The 17,386-nt window shown below is 39.7% G+C and overlaps 1 protein-coding gene across 1 annotated transcript in view; it reads right to left on the reverse strand.

The window, feature by feature from the left end:
* Positions 1–17,386, reverse strand: part of HACD2 (3-hydroxyacyl-CoA dehydratase 2) — an 87,417-nt gene that overhangs the window by 62,784 nt on the left and 7,247 nt on the right. Inside the window, exon 3 of the mRNA XM_005893406.3 lies at positions 10,785–10,803. Within this exon, the coding sequence (XP_005893468.1) occupies positions 10,785–10,803 (19 nt within the window). The remainder of the gene's footprint in view (positions 1–10,784; positions 10,804–17,386) is intronic.

Consider the following 17,386-nt stretch of genomic DNA (forward strand, 5'->3'; position numbering starts at 1 on the left):
TATCATCATTGTGCTCGGTCGTGTCTGACTCTCTCTGGCCCCACGGATTGCAGCCCGCCGGGCTCCTAATGTTACAGGTTCTGACAAAGTGGAAATAATGCAAGTAAAAAAATGGGAGGGGAAGGGAGTGGGAAAAAAGAAGGTAGATAAGCTTACTGACTGCACAGGCAATAGGTGAGAGTCAAAACAAATCTTTAAAACCTGACAAACCAGACAGGAACAGGTTAAATAAGAATACAGAGAACTAAGGGCCTTTAGAAAGGTAAAAATACAAAGGTAACCACTAGAAAAACTGCAAAACCTTCTAAATACCAAAATAAATATTTTAAAAAGCAAAGAAAACGTATCATGTAGATAAATGTAATAATAATAGTATATGTAGCAATTACAACAAAAATGCAACAAAGTAACACCGAACATGTCCTATGGATAACTGTAAATGTGTTTAATTCACCTACTAAAGGAAAGATTTTTCAAATTGGGTCACAAAACAAGATCCAACTCTATGCTAATACAAAAGTGATTCAGAAAGGCCATACATAAAAGACTTTTTTTTTAAGTGCTAAAAGCTGTAACTCACAATGAAGTTACAACAGTTACAAACATATACTACCAAATAATAAAGCAACATGTTTGTTAAAGTAGAAGCTATAGAAGGCAGGAAAACTGGAAACACATTAATAAGTAGAGACTTTAACATTACCACTCAGTGCAAGATGGATCACTCAGACAAAACATAAGTGAGGATATAAAAGATTTAAAAAAATCTAGACCAAGCTTATAGATAAATATTGAATTTTATATGTTGACAGTAAACATGAAGTAGGATGTATGCATCCCTTCAAAACCAGCATACAAATATTCACAGCACTTTTATCCATCACCATCCCAAACTGGAAGCAATCAAGAGTCCTTCAATAGGTAAACAGATAAACAAACTGTACATTCTTACAGTGGAATACTATTCAGGAATAACAAAGAATGAACTTTCAAACCATGTGAAGAAATGGGTGAATCTCAAATGTAGACTACTAACTGAAAGAACATAGAGGGGTAGGAACTGTTATTAAAAGAAAAATACTAAGAAAAAAAAGAAAAATACTAGTGGGAAGATGTTCACTACGAAGAGGAAAAAATTCCTTTCCCAGGAAAGCTGTACAGACTAAAAGTCAGACATACTACATCATACAGATATTCCAAAGTGTTCTTGCTTCCTTCATTAACACATTTTTTACCATTTAACTCCTAACACGGACTCACAAACCAAGGAATTCTTTTGCTAAACTTTCACTTTTTGGTTCAATGGAGTTAACTCGGTTACTAGATGGTATTTCCAGCTTTGCTGGACTAACTTTGCTTTTGAAGCTAAGAACATAAATGGAAGGTTTATTGACTTCAGACTCTCGCAAACCATCTGACCAGAGATCTTCTAAAATACTTTTGTTTCCTCTAGCTTTTTAATTAACCAAATTAAGCTAATTTTTAATTTTAAAGGTACCTTGTGCCTATAATTAAGAAATATTTATAAGAGAATTTCCAGGGCAATGCAGGAAGTTTCAGCTTTTCATTACCTAAAATATTAATGATCAAGTCATGAGACAGTGTGGAGAAGGCAATGGCACCCCACTCCAATACTCTTGACTGGAAAATCCCATGGACGGAGGAGCCTGTAAGCTGCAGTCCATGGGGTTGCGAAGAGTTAAGACACGACTGAGCAACTTCACTTTCACTTTCCACTTTCATGCACTGGAGAAGGAAATGTTCACTCCAGTGTTCTTGCCTTGAAGAATCCCAGGGACGGGGGAGCCTGGTGGGCTGCCGTCTATGGGGTCGCACAGTCGGACACGTCTTAAGTGACGTAGCAGCAGCAGCAGCAGCATGAGACAGTGATAGAAAAACATCCACTTCTCTTTTCTCTTGTTAACTCGCTCATTCCTCAGTTTCAGCTATTGACTCATTACTGTCTATTTTTATTAGACGTCCTCCAGGAGTCCTTTAGGGCAGTGTATCTCCTTACTAATACAAGGGTGCCATCTAGTGATGATCATGGGTAAATGTATGCCATAGAATGTGAGTGTCCTCCCGATTCTAATTCCACTCTCTGATGGGGCTTTCAAAATGCATTGAGAAAGCAAAATAAACAAATAGGACCTAATTAAACATAAAGCCTCTTGAACAGCAAAGGAAACCATTAACAAAAAGAAAGCAGAACTTACTGAATTGGAAAAAATATTTGCAAATGATATAACTGATAAGGGGCTCATGTCCAAAATAGACAAACAGTTCATACAACTCAACATCAAAAAAAAAAAAACCCTAAACAACTTGATTAAAAAGTGAGCAGAACTCAACAGACATTTTCCCAAAGAGGACATGCAAATGGCCAACAGACACATGGAAAGATGTTCAACATTGCTAATCAAAGGGAAAATGCAAATCAAAATCACAATGAGATATCACCTCAAGCCTGTCAGATAGCTATGATCAAAAAGAATACAACAAATGTTGGTTAGGATGTGGAGAAAGGGGAACCTTTGTACACTGTTGGTGGGAATGTAAATTGGTGCAGCCACTGTGGAAAACAGTATGGAGGTTTCTTGTTAATACTAAAAATAGACTTACCATATGACTCAGCAATTCCACTCCTGGGTGTAAACCCAAACACTAATTTGAAAAGATACATACTCACCAATGTTCACAGCAGCATTATTTACAATTGCCATGATATGGAAGCAACCTAAATGTCCCTCAGCAGATGAATAAAGATGTGCTATAGACATACAATGGAATACTACTCAGCCATAAATAAGAATCAAAATTTGCCATTTGCTGCAGCATGGTTGGTCTTGGAGGACATTATGCTAAGTAAAGTAAGTCAGAAAGAAAAAAACAAATACTGTATAAAATCACTTATATGTAGAATCAAAAATGAAACGAAGTGAATTTAACAAAAAAAGAAACAGACCCACATAAATAGAGAACAAACCAGTGGTTACCAGTGGGGAGAGAGAAACGAGGAAGGGCAGGATTGGGGTAGGGGGGTTAAGAGTTACAAACTACTCTGTATAAAATAAATAAGCTATATGGATATATTGTTCAGCATAGGGATTACAGCCAATATTTTATAATAACTATTAATGGAGTACAACCTTTAAAACTGTGAATCACTATATTGCACACCTGCAACTTTTAAATCAACTATACTTTAATTAAAAAAATGCACTGAGAGGGAAAATGTACTAAAACTACTGTACTTAAACAAGTTTCCTAATATTCATATCATAGGTATATTTAAACGGGGTTTTCCAGGTGGCGCTAGTGGTAAAGAAGCCACCTGCCAATGAAAGAGACCTAAGAGATGTGGGTTCAATCCCTGGGTTGGGAAGATCCCCTGGAGGAGGGCATGGCAACCCACTCCAGTTTTCTTGCCTGGAGAATCCCATGGACAGAGGAGCCTGGTGGGCTACAGTCAATAGGGCCACAAAGAGTCGGAAGCAACTTAGCACACAAACACACAGGTATATTTAAACATCTAGTGCAGCTTCCTTTTGGAGAAGGAAATGGCAACCCACTCCAGTATTCTTGCCTGGAGATTTCCAAGGACAGAGGAGCCTGGCAGGCCATGGTCCACAGGGTCGCGGAGAGTCAGATACCACTGAAGTGACTAAGCACACACGCAGCCTCCTTTTATATCACCGCTCAGATAACTGACCTACATCTCTAGAGCCACTTCATAGTTTCACAGCATTTCAGATTGTCCAGCTGAAAGGAATGTTAAGAGATTATCTATTATCTAGTCCAACTCCTAGTTCTTCAGATGTGAAAACTAACACCTAGGGGGAGGATGGCTGACTTATCACACAGCTAGTGATATTTCCAGTGGGGTTGGTTTGCCTTAGCTTGATTCCTGATGGCCTGGAAAACAAGATAATATTACCTCACAGAGAAGAGATTTTAAATATCTCAATAACAGCTTTCAATTCAAACCAAACCCAAAGCTGTTCCTATAAAGATGGCAAAGGGTAAAACTCCTTGATCTAGGCTCTCTTCATGGCTTTCCCTTCTGAACTCCAAGTGAACACAGAAACTCTCAGGGATTACATTTTGCCCACTAATAATCAATGGAGAAGCCACTACAGCTTACTGAGTGCTTGCTAGGTGCCAGGAGGCTCTCTGATCCTGAGAGCTACCTCTCCTTTTGTTACCAGGAGCTGACATGGGGTCACATGGACCTTGCTGGCTCTCTTCCCTCCTGTTCTCACTGGCTCAACCCTGGGACCCGCTGAGTTCTGGTTAAGCCCAGTGTGCATGAGCTCTGGGTAAGTCCCCCACCTCCCCTGCTCAGGCACTCTGGGCTCCTGATGAGCATGCCCTATTTCTACCTTCATCTCAGTACATTCACACAGAGCTGGGAACAACTTAGGGAGCTGTGTGTTCCAGGCAAAGGACATTTTATGTACAAAATTATGGAGTGTGAAAATGCAAAGTTTATTCAGAGAACAGTGAAACTCTGGGCATCCAGCAGCAGAAGATGCAGGTGCTAAAACTATCTTTCTTTCCTCTTCTCTGTCTAGAGAGGAGGAGGCAAAATGTGATCAGGAGGCAACAGACTAATCAAAGTACCAAAGCAGAGGGAGACTAAGCTAGGCTGGTCTGAATGGCTTGAGTGATCTGGGAAAGATTATGGTTTGAACATGGCCGTGGTGGAGTTCTGGTGTGAGGATGCTGGGAAATGACTATGCTCATTAATAAACGACAAAGAAAGAACTGCAAGGAGCTGACCAGGCCTCTAACCTCCCCAATGCACCCAGACAGCCCTCCAGGCAATGGACTCAGGCTGGCCTGCTGGGAAAGGTCAAGTCCGTTTCCCCACCTCAAAGGGCTTCTCCTTCCCCTGCGAGTACCACCACTAAGCATGCCCCCAGGCAGAAAGCAGCTTCTGAATGGAAACCTGAACCATCTTTTATTCCCCCAGCCAGGAAAATGCGCTTGGGAAAACGGGTCCCAGGGTGGAACACAGTAAGAACAGGGTGGCAGAGAGCCAGCAAGGTCCATGCGACCCCATGTCAGCTCCCAGCAACAAAACGGGAGACAGATCTCAGGATCAGACATTTGTATTTTGGGTATATGACTATTTTTATATTGTTTGTATTTCTGATACTCATTCCCTTTCTGTTCTTTCTCACTTTTGGTAAAGTTCATTTTTAAAATGTCAGCTAAGCTAAGAGGAACCAAGGAAAGCCGTTTTGTCTCTGTGCCCAGCCATACCTATGAGGGCTGGATGCGGGTGAAAGCAGAATTCCAGGTGAGCAGACCCGGGGGAATCACCCCTTCCCTCCACGATGCTTTCCTTTCAGAGTTCTCTTTTGCTGCACCGTGGAGGGTTCTGGGTCTGGCTTCTGTGATATTTGAGGGTTGTTCCTTCACAACACTGCGTTGGAAATGACTGATAAATGCTTGACCCTCTGGGGGGTGGGGCAGGGGGAGATGGGAGGTGTGCAGTTTGGAGAGGACTTAGTTCTCTGTCACTGGTGGGAGGGAAGAGATTTCTGGTGGGAGGAGATTGGGTCTTCTGGTACTTGTCTCTTCAGCAGCTGCCCCTTTCCTCCTTGGCATCATTTGTTACTTAATAAAATCAGTCTGAAGCCATACGCCACCTTTGTAAGGTAATACCAAATTTCTTAAAATTCACTTTTTAAAAATAAACAGAAGTGTCATCAGTTTGAGAGAGGTGTGCAAGCTGGAACATACAGCAAATATTTAAAACCACAAATCTGGCCTAGCTAAGTGAGGGCTTCTGTCCTTGTCTGTTGATGATATTAGAGTACTAATACTCAACTTCAGACACAATACCCTCTGGGCTATGACTGAGCTCCTGTTCTACAGTTTTTCAATCAAGAACTTCTAAAGTTATTTATACTGACAGTGTAAGTTCCAACACTTATCAGAAAAGACTCTGATACTGGGAAAGATGGAAGGCAAGAAGAGAAGGGGATGAAAGAGGATGAGATGGTTGGATGTATCACTGACTCAATGGACATGAGTTTGAGCAAACTCTGGGAGATGGTGAAGGACAGGGAATCCTGGCGTGCTACAGTCCATGGGGTTGCAAAGTCAGACATGACTGAGCAACCGAAGAACAAGTTTCAACACAAAGATTCACCAAAGGCACAATGTCACATCTTACCACTGTCACCAGTTCCTATCCCTCTACCTCTAATTTCTATCCCAACAAAGTAAGGTAACCATACTCTGGAGTCAGCTGGGAACCACTCATATCCAATATGCCTCTTCCACAATCTAATCCGAGCAAAACACAGAAAAGCAGGTAACTTCTTTCAATATAAACTGTACCACATGATTAAGAAAACCACAACTCTTCTTTGTAGCCTTGTAAAACATGTGTACCAACTGGGTTTAAAATCCTCATTTCCAGAAAGAAAAACACTGCACAAATAAAAGCACTACAAATCTTGAGCTGAGGGCTGCAACCACAGAATTTAAGAAATACTACCCCAGAAAAAGACACGGTATGATCTCACTTGTATGTGAAATCCAGGGAAAAAACCCAAACTCGCAGATACAGAGAACAGACTGGCGGTTGCCAAAGGCAGGGCCTGGGACAGGGGGAATGAATGGAGCTGGGCAAAAGGCACAAACTTCGAGCTATAACATAAGTAAGTCCTGGGCGTATGACGCATAGCATGGCCACCACAGTCAGTAACACTCTATCACATACTTGAAAGTTGCGAAGAGAGCAGACCTTAAAAGTCCTTATTACAAGAAAAATACTGTAAATATACGAGGTGATAGACGTTAACTAAACTTACTGTGGTGGTCATTTCACAACATATACATATATAAAATCATTATGTTGTATAGCTGCAACTAGTACAGTGTTATATGTCAATTATACCTTAATTTAAAAAAATATGTCCTCAACATGTGTTTAAATGGGCTATCATTTGCTCCTCACCAAAAGAAATCTTGCTCCTGCACTATCAGGATCTGGGACATAGAAACACATTTGGAAAGATAGAGGCTTGACTTTATCACAGAAATGAATCCCCCATGTGGAATTTTAGTTTACTGTTTCACTGTCAAAACTATGAACAGGCAACTCCAACCCATACTAAGAACAGGCCGCCCTTAAGTCCTCACTTACACAGAAACTGCAATTGAGGAAAAGTCAGAATATGGAAAAGTTATATTAATCTAAATATGGAACATTACATTAGGGACAGAATAAAACTTTTAATATTCTATGACATTAGTATTGTTAATAGCTGCCATTTTCTCATGCATGTTTTACAGGCATGTCCTATTTCATTTTCACAATAACCTTAGAGGTGGGTATTATTATCCTCCTTTTATTGATGAAGAAAGGAAGACACACAGAAGTTGTGACATCTTGAAAGTCACAGCTAGTAAGTAACCCAGGTCTGACTGAGGTCTAGATTTCTTATCAACAATATGCAAACTAAAGACATCGCAAGGCTCTAAAACAAGTTTCTAAAAGACCAAGCTGGTACAGTGAAGTTGCAAAAAGACACAGGAAAATAAACCATCATTCCAAAAGTAAACTCAAATCATGAGTAAAAAAATAATAATAATAATAAAGGATTGCCTTTAGGCCAATGCTAAAAACAGCCTATTTATGATTATTCTTATTGAATTTTAAGGAACTGAAAACATTTTGAAACAAGTTTTGGAAAATGTCACCAGAATTTAGTAGCATTATGATCACCAAGTAGGATTAAGTTCACCGAGCTCCCATTAGGAGCCATAAACTGTTAAGCGCTAAGACACAGAAAACAGGAAACAGTTCCCATTCTCAGAAACATTCAGTGATGTTGGTGAGAGATACAGGTACAGTGACAGAGCATAATACATTGTGGAAAGTGCAATAAAAGAGTTGCAGGGTATTAGAGGAAAGTGAAGAATGGTATATTATCTAGCCAGTGGGTGGCAGGAGAGTTTACTAGGAGAAGTTGCCTGCTGCAGAGGGTGGGCTACCACTACAGGCAGAGCACAAAGCCTGGGCACAGACCAGAGGTAAGAAAAGCGCAGTGGCATGGCTTATTGGGGGGTGTGTGGGGGGTGGGCCGGGGTGTGGGATACCATGAGGTCAGGGTTGCTGAAGCATGGGGTGGGAGGCAGGGACACAGGTAAGGCTAGGGAGGAGGGCAGGGTCCAAATCATGAAGAAGTTTAAATCAGTGAAGGGTTTTAGGCACACAAGCGACATGCTCAGAATTATCTTTTAACTAAATCCCTTGAGAGATGTAAGCAGACTTGAAGCCACACAGCCATAGGTTCAACTTCTAGCTCTAGGGCTTATTAGCTACATGAACCTTGGAGAGATATAAAACCTTCTACGCCTCAGTCTTGTCAACTGTAAATTGGGAAGTAAACAAATAATAAATGTAAAGCACTGGGACACAGTAAACACTTATTATATTATTAATAATATTAATATATTAATATTAATCACTGTTATTATTACTAATATTAATATCATAAGCCTACAAGTTCAGGGAGATCCATATGGAAATCCAGATAAGACATACTCAGGTCCTGAATAGGACTGGAAAAAACAGGAGACTCAGAACTATTTAGAAAACAGAACTGAGCAAACCTGATGACCACCTGGCTATGGAAGTGTGGGTAAGGGAGAGGGTGCAGTATTGATGAGCCTGGTCAAAGGGATGCAGAGGAATTATACAGGAACAAGCGGGGAAGGAAGGGTCAAAGGTGAGGTTAACAATTATTTTCAGGATGGAACATTCTTGTGAGCTGAGATGGAAAAGGCAGATGACAAAGGGTGATGATGCAAGAGACAGACTCACTGATAGAACAAGGTTCTTGAGAAAATAAGAAGGAATTTTAAAGTATCTCCTGTGTGTCATGCACCACACGAAGACCTAGGGACACGGGTCAATGAACCGTCAGCGCAGAGTGTGACATAGATGCTAGTCCTCGGAGTGCATCCCATTACAGAAGCGCCGAGGGGGGCCATCTGACTGTGGGCCTCCTGAGCCCAAGTCTGTGCCTATTTACCTCCCTACTCCCACTACCCATCAGTGTCTTGCCCCATCTGGGAGGCATTCAATCAAGTTCCTGGTGTGAATGAATAAATATACTTGCCCAAAATCTTATTTCTAGGAGTAGAAATTTTATAAAGAGGCCTGAGAATATATTATAAGAGAGACGCAAGAGATTTGGGTATTAAAATACAGTTAAATAATAATTAAAATACTAAAATATGCAAAATACACATCTAAGAGCTTTACACAGAGGCAGCTGAAGGTTAAGAGAGTGGGGGAACAGGGCTGAGTCATGTGGAGAGGGCTGAAGTGGTTCCAGAACTCTGTCTGGCTGAATATAATCCCCAATCTGCAAATTTAAGCATTTAAGAAGGGACACATTTTTCGTCTCAAAACTATAGATAAAGGACTAAAAAGAGAACGTACCAAAGACTATACACCAGCTGAAACCCAATCATCATAAAATAGTCAGGCAGGTGGGCTCTGGCTTAGACTGGCCAGGTCCCAAGTGAGGCTGTACCATTTAGTGACCATGTGACCTGGTCCAGGTCCCTTAACTTCTCTGGTAAAGCTCAGACCATTTGAAAATAAATGAGTCTCCAAGCTCCTTTCAAATCTCTTGCTTAAAGGTGCTAAAGCAGCCTTTCTTAACCTTCTGAATCACATACTCACTCTGAGAATCTATGAAAGCTATGAATGCTACCTACCTTCCCAAATAAACATAGACACCTTCATACAAAATTCTACAAATCATTTCAGAAACTCCTGATTGCAGACCTCCTTCTAGTGAGAAAATAACTGAGGTGCAATTCTTTATAAAGAAGATATCTGTCTTCTTTAAAAGTAATGGAGTCCAGGTATCAAGAGTGATCCCTTTACAGCCCACGGTGGAGAGCTTGCTCGGTTTCCACCTAAACTGTAAGTCTCCTCATCTCTGAATTCCTCAGAGCCCCAAATATAATAAATGCCCATTTCATTTATCAATTATGTTGACCAGGGCCCTAATGGTTTGAGTGCACAGTTTTCAGATCTTTGGTGCTTCTCAATGAGTTATCAACTTTGAATCCTCCCTTGGAGTAAGAAATCCAAATATACAGACAGCAACCACCATGGGCTTACTCCGCAGGGTCTATCAACTTTCCAAAATTGATTTCTGCTGAGAGGAGTCTAGCCACGCGAGACTAGAAGCTTTGCCTCAGTTCTACAGCAGAATTTGATAACCTTCCCCATTCTCCCAAAGGGAAACACACTGCATCTGCTTTTAGTAAAAATCCTTCACATTTGTATAACCCTTTGTACTTTCCAATCCCTCTCACATACATTAAATATTCATCTATGAGGTAGGCAATATACACAGTACTCCATTTTAAGAGATAAAGCAGAGAATATAACATTTAAGTAATCAAAGAGGCTTTCAACAAAGTCTAGCACTCCAAGTCACATGGTTATAAATATGTTAGTGTTTCTCTATTTATCCTTTATTCAGAAAGTAGGAGAAACCTTTTTAAAATGACACAGAAAAATAGCCATGGCATTTAATAAAATGTTCAATGAACATCTAAATAGTACCTATGACTTTAGAAGCCAAGAGCCTAAGCAATTTTATAAATAATCATTCAAGTTTAGTTTTTTTAATGTTCAGTAAGAATCTAATCAACCTATCATTTATGACTTTTAAAAAAAAAAAAAGCGGAATTCACAGTATCTAAGTAGCAGGTGGGGGGGGTTCTATACTTACCTATTGCACAGTGTAAAATCTGGAGAGAAAAAAGGGGGGAAAGAGAATTAGTAAAGAATATTATATTAATAGCTTTATTTCATACAAATTAGCCTTCACTCAGAATAGAGCAGTGTCTGCCAGCAGTATTGAATTTTAAAAATGAACATTCTATTTTTAAACTTCATTACAGGGTATTTAACAAAATGCAAATTCTTATTCAGTTTTTTGTTCATTTTTAGTTTATTTATCTGTGGAGGATTTGCTAGGGAGTACATCTCACCCTATAGCTTAGCAGATGGCAGTGACTTCTTTTGTAAGACAGAAACTAGCAAGAGCAGTAGTGTCCAAGTCCCCTGAGCCACACTGTACGGAACTGTCACAGACTGTGGAGCACAGAATCAGAAGACACCTTCCTTGCCTGGCAGGCCCTTCAGCACAGACATTCATTCTACAAAGCTCCACCCTTGGGCCCCATCTAATCTCTAATCCCAGATTTCTTTGAACTCCAGCCCCACATTCCTTTGGACATCTAAAGCTAGACTGGCACGCTTCAACAGATAGTTCACCCTCTCTTTCTTTCATACCTACCTGCCTCTTCACCAACCTCCCACTCTCAATTCAACTGCTCTTTCGTTTCCCTCACCCCCAAATCAAGCAAGTTTCCGAGTCCTGCCAATGCTTCTGGCACATCTTCCCCAGTTTTTTATTTCCAGTGCATAGACGAGTCTGCTATCTCCTCTCTACCTCAATGGCCATCTAACCAGCCAATTAGGTTTTTCCAAATCCCCTTCTAATTCATCCTGTATCTAGCACCTTAACCTGGGTGGTAATACTAAAGTAATTTGAAGCCATCTATAAGATTGATTTAATGACCAAAGTTTTTCTGGACAATAAGACTAACAACTATTGCAGTGCATTTTAGAATTAACATTTCTGTAGCTGTCATTGTGTTGTTTGAAACTATAATAACCCTGGCAGATGGGCAGGACATACACCTCTATTTCCAGATGAAAAAACAAAGACTTAGAAAAGTTGTCCAACTTAAACAAGGTAGTAAGTGATATTCAGGATCAAGAACCTAGACTTTATTTCTAGTCTACTGCATTTTCTATCATTTCACTGTACATTAGTTATATCTGAAAAAACTATAACTTGACAAGACTTAACTTTATCTACAACATGCCTAGTAAGATTCTGTACTCAAGTCTACTATTCTGCTAAGTCTTTTTTGAAGACAGTGGGGCAGAGGGTGGCTTGGATTAAAAAAAAAAAATCAAGCTGCACAAATTTGTTGATAACTGATAAGAGAACAAAAGAATTACTAAACTTCAAATCTTACATTTTTCAAAAGAAAACACTACTAAGAACCTCAAATGTGTGAATATTACAAGATAAGCTGAACCTCCTGTTGCAAGATCAAGGAAAACTAAGCTACATGCTGATTAAAATGAAATGGAATGAAAGATGAGCAACCAGCATCCTTTGAGACGTGACAGATGATAATGCCTAGACAGAAAACCTACTCTATTCATGTATGTGGCAAGACAGCCAGGCTGCTGATTCACAACAGGGACACTGCAGAAAAGGACATATAACCCTTAAGGTCACTCATATCTTCTTTGTGTGACACAACAGATCTTAGTCACATGAGACCCAACCTCTCCCTTTTAATCACATATTTTATACTGCCTCCTTTATTATATAATTCAGAGATGGTATAACTCACCTATACAAAAATGAAAACAAATAAACAACATCCTAACTGACATGTAAATTAGGAATAAGAAGAAAGTTGTTTATTTAAAAAAACGTGTATTTCCACATATAAATGCTTGGGGACACAATGACATAATGAAGCACTCAGATACAGGTATCAACTTATGATTAATACGTTTGGATTTAAAAATAAGAGTATCAGAAAGCACTTTGGGCAAGAATAGGAAAATAACAGAGCAGAGGCACAGGCCAGCACTAGAACAGAAACAGTATTAAAACAATAATGAGCATAGGGAAAGAATCTTAACTGAAGTTAGAATAATGACAGCAAGTAAATAACACAGAGGAAATGAGGAAGCATAAACATTATCACAAATCAAGTTAGGTCTTATTTATTTGTGTGATGTCAAAATAATCCCCTAGATAATGTCCCAGGATAGGGCAGTAAGAAAGTATCACCAAAAACGTATCCTTCTCACTTGAAGTCCCATTGAGACATATAATCTGTGCCTAGTCTGTAAAAAGAACTTGGAGACAATATACTTTGAATGGTAAGACAAGGAAAAGAATATGGATTAGACAAAAAAAAAAAAACGAATGAAAATACCGAGATGATGTGATAACATGGTTGTGTAATAGACTGGGAATACTTTTAGGATAAAAGTGATTCAAACAAAGGCAATATAAAATACTATTAAAGTAGTTATATTAAAGAAATTGAATGAGATTCCTACATTACATGTGTTGCCATTAACCTAAAGTCTGAACAGGAATCTCAAGTCTGTTTCATATTTTCAATCAGTTTCATTGCTTTTGCAGTTATAACACTATTGCACTGAAATCCTTTTCAACTAACTATGCCAGCTGAAAATGCTATAATGCTTACAGAACAGAATGTGCAGAGTGAACAAATCACTCAATTTTGAGATATCTTTATTTCAGTTAAGTTCCCTCTTCATTCCAACTGTGGTAGACAGAATAGTAAAGATGATTCCCGTAAGATTCCTGTTCCTAAATTATCCAATCAAACACTAAACAAGGAACCACAGGGTAGGGATTTTGCAAATGTAGTTAGAAGTCTGAAGTCAAGGGACTTTCAGGTACAGAGATTATATGGATAGGCCTGATCCAACCGGGCCAGTCTTTTAAAAGCAGTTTTCTCCGGCTGGTGGTAGAAGAGGAAGTCAAAGGTATTCAAGGAACAAGATATTCAATATATTCCTGAATAGCCCATGGAATTCTCTAGGCCAGAACACTGGAGTGGGTAGCCTTTCCCTCCTCCAGGGAATCTTTCCATCCCAGGGATCGAACACAGGTTTCCTGCATTGCAGGCGGATTCTTTACCATCTGAGCCACAAGGGAAGCCCAAGAATATTGGAATGGGTAGCTTATCCCTTCTCCAGTGGATCTTCCCGACCCAGGAATCGAACTGGGGTCTCCTGCATTGCAGGTGAATTCTTTACCAACTGAGCTATTAGGGAAGCCTATCTCACATGAATGCTCACCAAACTGCATCCATTGTAAAGGAGACTCTTAATAAGAGTGAACAAAATGATATACATTATTAATATCAATTAGCCTCTTTTCCCAGCCACCCTAGTGTTTCCTCAATAGACTCATGAACAAATTAGCCATGGCAGCAAGAATGGAGGCTATGCATGGGCTCAGCAACATGAACTTCCTCTTAGCAAGGCAGACCTGGTTCACCCTACTGCTGAGTGCCTAATCTGCTAACAGCAGAGATCAACATTAAATGCCCTATAAAATACCATTTCCCAGGAGGATAGCATACACCCTGATGGTAGGTTGATTACATTGGACTTTGTCCATCAAGGAGGGAGCAGATATTTGTACTTACTGGAATAAACACATATTCTAGATATGGTTTGCCTTCTTTGACCACAATGGCTCTGCCAGCCTTACCATCTATACATTCAGAGTGCCTTATCCACCATCATGGCATTCTAACAGTACTGTGTTTGGTCAAAGAACACACTGAATCATCTGATCTTACCACACACCTCATCAACCAGAAATGCCTGGCTTAGCTGAAAGGAAGAATGCTTTACTGAAGACTAAGTTATAATGCCAATTGGGGAATCTTACCTTCAGATAATGGGGTTCTGCCTCACAGGACGCTGTCTACACTTTGAATCACAGATGCTGTATTCCTCACAACCGGATTACAAAGTTCCAAGAATCCAGAGGAGGAAGCAGGAGTGGCTACTCTCACTATTACCCCTGTTCACTCACCTGAAGAATTTTTGCTTTCCATTCTGGCAATGCTGAGCTCTACTGGTTTAAAAGATCTTAGTCTCCACAGGTTACTGGCTGCACCAGGTGACACAACAATGGTTCTACTGAACTGGAAGATTAGACTGCCCCCTGGCCATTTTGGGCTCCTTATTTATGCTACTGAACATAAACAAAAACAGGGTTTACTGATGGATGGAATGGTTGATCCTGATTGAGATCACGTTGCCATAGGGAATGGAGGCAAAGTGGACTATGTACAGAAGCCAGATATGAGGCACCTGTTAGCATTTCCAATAGTAAAGGTTAATGAAAAACTTACAGAAACCAAACAGAGGTAGAATGACTAAGGACTCGGACTCCTTGGGAATGAAGGTTTGGGTCATTCTACCCTTATTGCTGTAGTAGTACTGTTAGTTGCTCAATCGTGTCCGACTCTTTGCGATCCTACGGACTGTAGCCACCAGGCTCCTCTGTCCATGGGATTCTCCAGGCAAGAATACTGGAGTGGACTGCCATTCCCTTCTCCAGAGGATCTTCCCGACCCAGGGGTCAAACCCAGGTCCCCTGAGTTGCAGGCAGATTCTTTACCATTTGAGCTACAGGGAAGACTTGCAATCTGTACCACAGTCTAAAGCTATGCTGCCAATGCAGTAGAGCTTATTTCAGTTTAAATTATAAGGAAATAAAACTAGAAAGTCATTTTCTCAGTCTCACCTACCCCATGGACTCAACAGTAGCTAGTGTATTGGACAGACAGCACAGATTTGAAGTATTATCATTGCAAAAGTTCTTCTGGACAATGCTGGTCTAAAGAATTAATTTTATTTATTTATACATCAGTTAGAAACCCTTTGATGGGATTCTTTAAAAGTTCTATTATTTTGGTAAGTGTTTTCAAAATGTCTCCATCTGTAGGAAACTGCATGGTCTCTTATTCAGAGACCTAATGCATTCTCCTGGCTTCATAAGAATATTTTTATTTTTCAAAGTCTAAGGTTCCAAGTTGTTTTACTATTACATCTGAAGATTTTCTCTTTTCTGTTAGAAATCACTTATATTCATTTTAAGTTTAAAAATTTAACAAGCAGGTACTCAGGAAGGGAAGAGTTTTTCCCTTGAAAAACAGCTCCTATGTATTACTCCACACACTCTCAATAATCACACTGAGAGGGGCTTTCACTTCCAAATAATTTTCTAGAATTTTTCCTGATTATTTTTGAATTATACTTTCCAATCTTTTCTATTTCTGGTAGCCATATATCTTGACAGGTTCGATACTCTCAATCTCTTTTCTAGATATCTTGGTTCTACTACACTAGTAGTCTGTTAAGTTCCACTACTTTCCTGTATGCTTTTTCTGTGGTACTGATAATCATTTACACATTAGCTAGTCCACCAGAGGTCTCTGCTCTGTAATCTATTTTATCTGAGACCATAACCAGGAACTCCTGCCTTTCTTGAATCTTCAGTACATATTACATACTTTTCTGCACTGCACACTCCTTCCTGTCCTGAACTGCAACCATTGATATTTTCAGTTCTCTTTATTAAAAAAAAAAAAAAAAATCAGCATGCTCTTTTTTACAGCCATTACCTGTCTTCTCTGAATACCATATCAATTTGCTTCTATTTGCTTGAGTTGTTAAGCAGCGAGGCCTGTGTGGGCGGACTCCTGTTTCCCACAGTCTCCCTCTTCCCTTCTGATGTTGTGACACTTATTAATTATACCCAAGTTCTGTTCCCCTCTGGTTTTCAGTTTCTGAAGCTGGTTTGTCTGGTTTCTTGTCATTCCCGTTTGTGTCAGGTAGCTCCACTATGACTTGCTCTGCTTGCTCTTCAGAAGACTCAGAGGTCTGGTGTCTCAAAACAAGGGCTCAGAAAAAAAGTAGTCTAAAATGTGCATATAGCTTGTTTCAGAAGTTCCTTTTAAAAATCATTATTGAGAAATCAGCATGTTTCCACAAAGAAGAAAAACATTACAGGTGATGGTTAGGTACCCAGATGAGTTCAGAAAAGCAAACTTAACAGATAATGTGCCTAAAATGTATGACTGTATTAGTAACATCACAGAAACCAATCACCTAATATTTCTGTGGAAAAAAAAAAACTCACTCAGTAGTTGAGGTAAAAAGACAAAAATGCAGGAGGGAGACAAGATTGGAGCCCTCTTCCTAAGGATACTACAAGTTCTTAAGAATTTTCTGTATTTTAGAGAAATATCCAAATCAGTTTCCTGTTTCATCAAAGGATCTGAGGAGAGTTGTGAGGTGAGGTATAAGAGTCAGAGCAGAATACAGAGATGGGACTTAGAAAACAACAAAACTGTCTTCTTTCCTTCCCCAGAACCAACCAGTTTGGCCATTTCAGACCCAACCCTAAATCAACTCAAGAGAAAAGATAACAAATGAAACTTTTTTCTTTCTTTCTTTTTTTGGTAGATAAGAGGGTTCCAAGCATTAGAGGGATCTGGAAGACAATAAGAAGGAAAAGGGGTGCCTGTGGTCCATTAGACAGTCCAAGATGGACAGTGGCTGGTAAATGGTGTATGTACTGATGGACATGTGTGGAAGATGGTCTATTTAGCAAAAACAATGAATGTCTCTGCAGAGCAGTCCTTAACTTATTGAAATCCTCACTGTCAATCACAG

Source organism: Bos mutus, chromosome 1 (genome assembly GCF_027580195.1).
Source record: "Bos mutus isolate GX-2022 chromosome 1, NWIPB_WYAK_1.1, whole genome shotgun sequence".
NCBI lineage: Eukaryota > Metazoa > Chordata > Mammalia > Artiodactyla > Bovidae > Bos > Bos mutus.